Raw genomic sequence first — 6664 nt, 5'->3', positions numbered from 1 at the left:
TCTTTAGTTTTGGCTTTGGTTGTAGCAAAAAGCTATGTGTTCAATTTCAATAAATTTATCAAAACAACTATGTTGCATATACAATTTTGACGATTGCACCCTTTTGTCGAAATCTTGGATCCTCGTAATCATATAAAAAAAATTGTGTTAGTGGATCTACCAGGCCCGTGCCTGACCCAGTGCGGGCTGGGCGCCCGCACTGGGCCCCCCAAACTATGGGGCCCATAAAAAAATTAGGGCTAACTTGTTTATGCATGGGCATCTTTTAATAGGGTTTTAAATGGGGTTAAAATTTTCTGTCTCAGCATAACAACAACCTCTCTTCAACTCATATCTCCCTAAATTCTTAACTAAAATTTCTGGCAATCTAAATCCCTAGCAGATCTTTTCATAGTCTTCCATTTGCTTTCTTCAATCTCCACCGAATCTTACTATGCATAAATATTTTAGAGAGAGAAATAGGAGGGTTAGAGAAAAAGTAAGAAGAGGAATAAGATAGAGTGATTGATTAGTGTTTCCTATTTAATTCTTTTATGTATGGATATGGATGATAAGAGTTTAGTTTTAGATAAGAGAAATCAGTTGGTGCTTGCATATTAGCATATATACTAATCAATTTGATTTAGAAAAACAGAGATGCAAATCTAGGTGATTGGTTAGGGTTTTTTTAATTCTTTTCTGTTTAGTGTTGGAAGATAATGATTCTATTTGAATCAATAGAGGTTAAATCATCTTTTTATCACTTTTGATGAAGAATACTAGGAAGGTGTAGATCTAGTCACTACAAAAAAACATTCAATTGGGACAGACGTTTTTACGTATGTCCCTAATGAAGCAGTAATAGGGACAATTTTACACTATTTGTCCCTGATAGAATAACAATTGGGACCAAGTTATCATAGGGACGGATTTTCCGAGAGCAATTTAAAAAAAAAAAAGAATTAGAAATTTTCGACCCAAAAAAAAAGGCGCAAAACTTTACCCTTCTTCCCTCCCTATTTTTTTTTCGTTCTGTTTCCCTCTTTTCTTTCTCTCGCCTCTTCACCACGCTTCCCTCCTCTTCCATCACGACTTCATCACCGCGATTTTTTTCTCCCCATGATTTTCTTCTCTCCTCTTCAACACTATTGATCTTCTTCTAGTTATAGGGTTAGCCTTTCTAGGGTTTCTGTTGCATCTTCTTCTTTTGTGCGGCAGACTTAGGGTTTTTTTGGGCTTCTTCTCGGTTTTGTGAAGCAGGTTGGTCGAGATTTCTAGGGTTTCTGGTGCGAGTCTTCACATACAGGTTCATTGTTCTTCTCCCTGTTCTTCGTTAAATTAATCGCTTACCCAACTCAATTAACAAGTTATAGTCCATCAATGAAACAAGAAAGTTATCCTGTTGAAAATCTTAGTACTGAATCTTCTTACATTTGTTGTTTTGGGTTCATTGGGTAATAAGCAGGGTGGTTGTACTACTAGTACTATTAATCAAACAATGCTCCTCAAGCTCATCCAACAAATGGTGATAATGTTCAGTCTAATGGAACTTTGGATATTGTTTCTAGTTGAGATCATAAGTATTGATTTGTGAATTTTCAGTGGTTGATTATATCGGAATATAGTTTGTCTGTTTGTTCTGTATAGCTAGCTTACTATGATCATGTTTACTCTGAAACCTAGTGATCTTATTAGTAATGTTGAAATATAGATCGAAATCTTCTTATATATATATGTATGTATGTATGTGTGTATACGCGCGTGTGTATAGCTAGCTTACTATGATCATGTTTACTCTGAAACCTAATGATCTTATTAGTAATGTTGAAATATAGTTTGTCTGTTTGTTCTTGTAAAAGTGTTCTTTTTTAAGTTATTATCATAATTTGCTTTATATACAACATAGTGCAACTTAGGTGTAAGAAAAAATACTAAAGCTCAGTTGTGTATGTATACATTTTCTAAATTCATATATGAAAACTGACTTCGTATCTAAATTGACTTAAGTTCGATCTCAACATGTCGTGTTTTATCTGACTTAGTTGAATGGTTGATAACCGTTGATTTGAGGTCTATTTGAGACTATAAATAATATAAGTTTGAATTAAGATCTCATTATTTGAATTAAGTCTTCAGCAAGTTGTAAAAAATCCCGTATTTGTGTTAGACGTTCAGGTGTTTAAAGAATGACAGAAGTTTGTAAGAACTGTTTGGGAATGAGATTCTATTTCTTGTTTCTTGAACTTATGTCATTCTTGAAATTCTATTAAACACCTGATATACCACTGATCATCCATTCATGAAATTCTATTTCTTGTTTCTTGAACTTATATCGTGATTCATTGAACGAGAGTTGTATTCAATACTGGATGTGAGGATGAAGTCTGGGTTGGGTTTCATTTTCTTTCTAGTACCTCAGCAAGACTTGAAAAACTTGGGGAGAGAGAGAAATGAGAAACGAAAGTTCTATCTGTAAGGCACTTAGTTCCACATTGCTTAAAAAGACCTTCGAGACTTGGGTTATATAAGTCTTACATATGGGCTAGGCCTTTTAGGTGGGTTTGGCCCCTTGATTATCTAGCAGGTGGGAAACCTTCTGTGGTCTAGGACAGACCCATGCTAAGGAAAAACCTTGCACAATGCGGAACTTGCTAGTGTCCTTGGGTCATTGGTGTTCTTGAGCACTCTACAACACCCAAAATCAATTTGAGACTTTGATCAACCACTGAGACGAATCACAACGCATGATTTAGATAAGGCAAACACTTCGCAATAAGTTTTCTTAGTTACAACAAACTAGTTACTTTCGCAGTCTAGGGTTGATAATATTGAAGGCTGGCTGGACATTTGATCCTACCTATGATGAAGTTCATCATTCGTTATTTCAATAATGAACTGCGCACAATTCTTAACACTAATTTGTATATATTTCTTGTGATCTTTCTCATTTAGATTTGTTATTCTTGTAATGATAATAGTCAGAAGATTATATTACATAGTTTCAGTTTTAAAGTTGTCATGATTCTCTAGTTTGATATTAAGTTTTCATAGACACGTTTTATAGATTTGTTATTGTATCGAATAATAGTTATATGTTGTTCCTACCATGTTACTACTATCCAGTAATAACATAAGAATGAAATAACAGTCCTATTATTCAATTCTTGGGTATTTGAATTGAACATAGAATCAATTCAAGTATTTTGTGCTAAACAATGTATTTTCATCCAGGTTCTTCGAGAAAGCTTATAGGATTTCTGTTGCGGGTCTTCTAGGTTCTGTTGCGAGTCTAAACTTCTAGGTTTCTTTTGGGTTTCATCCAGGTTCGTCGTTCTTCTTCATCTTCTTCTTATTCGTTAAATTAAGAAAACCAAAGTTTATCAATGGTTTGTTGTTCTTGTCTTCTGTTTTTCTTTTTCTTGTTCTTGCCTTTTGTTTCTCCTTCTTAACTCTTATGAATTGGTGTGTACTTATTATTTGTTTATGAAATATGAATTGTGTATGACACTACGAATTGTTTATGAATTGGTTAGGATGCCTAATTTTAACTAATACTAGTACAAGTACATGACTTGGTCAAAACACGGTATGCCTTTAGATTATCAACTCTTTATTATATTGGCTTTGATTATGGGCAAAAAGTATATGAAGATAAGAAGAAAATTTTGCGTACCTTTTCTAGTCTATCCAATATGGCAAGAATGTCTGATATACCGCCAATATTATTGGCAGGAAAAGTTCTGGTTATGTTTTGGTAATTCAATATATCATATTAGGCACCTAGTGGATAACCCATACATAATTCTTACCTGCATTTGATTTCCTCTCATCAAAAAACACTTTATCATTCCAGATGATGGAATTGATTGGGTGAAAGATAGGTTAGATGGAGCGTGGAGAGATGAAAAATATGAAATGAAGCGGAATAATTTTACTCCATTCTCCACATTCGGAGAACGATTTAGGAACTGTCCGGAGGAAATTCCCTTAGAATCATGGAGGGAAGCGATAAAACGTTGGGCAGATGAAAAAGTTGCAGTAAGTTTAGAGATACAACTGTAACAATTTATTATTTTTGACACTATTGTTAATGTTGATAATGAATTGCTTTCGTCATTGTTGTTGTTTTCATGACAGGCTAAGGCAGAAAAAAATAAAGAGAACAGGAAGAAACTAAAAACATGTCATACTGGTGGATCAAAGAACTTCGCAAAACATGCCATTGAGGTGAGAGTCACTATTTATTCTTCTCAAATATATTTCCATACTAACATGATGAATTTTAGATAGAAGAAGATCCGCAAAGAGAGGCGCCAAGAGGTACTCCAGCATCTCAAGTGGAAGTGTTTATGAAAACTTACACAAAGAAGGAAGGTACACCAATCACAGAAGAAGCAAGGGAAAATATGGTAATGATAAAATTGACTTATGTTATCTCTTTTATATTCGAACAAATCTATAACCTTAGAGTAATTTCAATATGTGAAGGAAAAAATGAGAGACCTAGTGACCAGAGCTACTCAAAAAGGCTTGCCTATATATGAGAACGGATCAAATAACATATTTGCTAAGGTTATGGGACCTGAACGTAGAGGTTTTATCCGGTGCTATGGAAAAGGTACACCAAAAACTGTTTGGGGAAAATCTTCCCAGGTTGAATCTCGTAACAGCAATGAAGAGACTTCAAACATGAAAAAAGAAATGGAAGAAATGAAAAAAGAACTTAATAGTACCAAAGCGGAATTAGACGAGATGAGGGCTTATTTTAAACGGCTTCGCGATAGGGAGGTAGATTTTTAATAGAATTATGATTTAGTATGTAATTATCGTTACAACTGATATTAAAGACCTATGCGTTCGTTTTACAGCTACATGTTTCTACGCCTAGCTGCTCCTTTGAAAGTTCTCGTAACGACCTAAGGTCATCTTCACATTCTGATTAGCATGAGGTAACCTTCTCTCCTTAGTAGTATAACTCAAGCATAACTGACTTTTACTAGATCTGTAAATTGTTGTCCACAAAAGAGATTTAATTGCCCATATACATGTCACCTATTCTTATTATTCTTATTACAAAGGGGGGACTTATTATGTCCAATCTCATCTGGGGGAAGAATTTTCCAAGGACCTGTGGGCTAAGAGGACTATCATCCATAGCTAGTTACAGTCTGACCTGTCTGGGTTAGAGACAAGGCAACCATGTCATAATCATTGATGTTAATGGTCCCATGGTAAACAGAAAAATTATTCCCGTTGCTCTTTTTCCACATTTTAATTTGTAGTTGTTTGTCGTTTTCGCCTTTGCTAGTCCCCTACTGGGGCATGTGAGAGCAATGTGATGAAGAAAAAGTCAAGCCATCTTCAATGTCATATTTTATTGCTTTTCACTTTTTTTTGTTGAGCATTATTGCTTTTCGCTTGGGACATGTACTAGCAGTTTAGTAATTTAACAATAAAAAAGTAGTTTAGTAATTTAATGTGTTAGTTGATTAGTTAGATTACTATGAGTACCTAACCTACTTGTGTGTGAACATGGAAAATATATTTTTTGAGTAGAATAGATGAAAGAAAATGCAAGTATGTAATCGTAGGAGTACTTAAGCATGGAGGTAAGATTAAAATTCATTACTTTTAGTAGCACATTTAAGACCGTATAATCGAATGCTAGAACATGGCTTTTCCTATCAACATTTTACAGAAACAAACGTAAAAAGATTTCTAGATAAGGGTTGGGTGTTGTATGGTAAGGAGCTTGAATCTACCTTGCATCGCAACAGGCGAAGGTGTGGCAGCAGCTGCTGCGTCGCAGCTAGCCAATGGGCTGCATCGCAACAGCCAAGGGGCTGCAGTTGTTGCTGCGTCGCAGTATGTTTTGGTGTTATTTTTTACCGAACTAGAACTTTGTTCTAGAACTAATGGAGTATTATGGTGACCTGGACACTTAATGTAAAACATTATTATGTTAAAGAACTCTATCTAAATGCAACGCAAAGACCCGTGAGGGTATGCTTGTTAGATACTAGAACAGTAAACATAAACTTATTATGAAGCTACCTCTTTTTAGAAGATTTTGTGTGTGTGAAAGTTTGTTCTTTTAACAATTTTATAGAAGTTTCAACATGTTTGTATATTTGTCTTGTCCTAATTTCGAACAAGGTAATAAACTAATAGCTTTCGTTGTCTTCTGTTTTTTGTGTCCATGATACAGGGATAGGATGGAGCTTTGCTGAGATGATGATATGCAAACGGTGTTTCTACGTTTTCCACTACAACATGAGGAACAAGATGGGAGGATGAAGTTAGAGTAGTTTACTATTCATAGAAGTTTTATCTTCCTATGGAAGAATTATTAGTCTATTATGTTATTTTGGTTTGAATTTTTCTTTTTCGTCTAGGCTTGTGAATATTTTCGGGGGATTTCTCAAAACATGTTAATGTAAATATGTGTTTTTAAATTGTTTCAAGGAAAATTTTCTATTCAGTTTACACTAATTATTATGTAAAAAATTCCTAACCAAATTTGCTTCAGGTACAGGCAATAAAAAATTACCGTCGATCTGATAGGGACAACTATTATTTGTCCCAAATGTTAATGAGAGGATATTTTCGAAAAACTTTTAGGGACAGATATTAATTGTCCCAAATGCTAGCGAGGCGAAAAACCGCCAAATTTTTAGGGACAGAT

General features: G+C 34.6%; 1 protein-coding gene across 2 annotated transcripts; it reads left to right on the top strand.

The window, feature by feature from the left end:
• Nucleotides 1–1008: 1008 nt before the first annotated feature.
• Nucleotides 1009–6453, top strand: LOC147563547 (uncharacterized). Of its 2 annotated transcripts, XM_086638689.1 has the most exons (6): nt 3839–4017; nt 4117–4206; nt 4266–4388; nt 4468–4767; nt 4848–4928; nt 6188–6356. In XM_086638689.1, exons 1-5 carry the CDS (start codon nt 3895–3897, stop codon nt 4920–4922), a joined length of 711 nt encoding a protein of 236 aa, XP_086494815.1. In that variant the 5' UTR covers nt 3839–3894; the 3' UTR covers nt 4923–4928; nt 6188–6356. The 2 variants fall into 2 exon arrangements, 1 of the variants encoding a protein (XP_086494815.1); XR_015224636.1 differs by lacking the exons at nt 3839–4017; nt 4117–4206 and adding an exon at nt 1009–1285 and having other exon boundaries at nt 6188–6453.
• The last annotated feature ends 211 nt before the right edge of the window (nt 6454–6664 follow it).

Source organism: Eschscholzia californica, unplaced genomic scaffold (genome assembly GCF_041429995.1).
Source record: "Eschscholzia californica isolate CP2 unplaced genomic scaffold, dmEscCali1.0.p SCAF_1, whole genome shotgun sequence".
In the NCBI taxonomy this organism is placed as follows: Eukaryota; Viridiplantae; Streptophyta; class Magnoliopsida; order Ranunculales; family Papaveraceae; genus Eschscholzia; species Eschscholzia californica.
This window is presented reverse-complemented; position numbering and strand designations above follow the sequence as displayed.

What these genes read in the sequence shown, in the direction of transcription:
- LOC147563547 (XM_086638689.1), top strand. Translation starts at nt 3,895, where the DNA reads ATGAAGCGGAATAATTTTACTCCATTCTCCACATTCGGAGAACGATTT. An exon ending in TCGCAAAACATGCCATTGAG is followed by an intron (nt 4,207 to 4,265) that starts GTGAGAGTCACT and finishes GATGAATTTTAG; the next exon opens with ATAGAAGAAGATCCGCAAAG. An exon ending in AACGGCTTCGCGATAGGGAG is followed by an intron (nt 4,768 to 4,847) that starts GTAGATTTTTAA and finishes TTCGTTTTACAG; the next exon opens with CTACATGTTTCTACGCCTAG.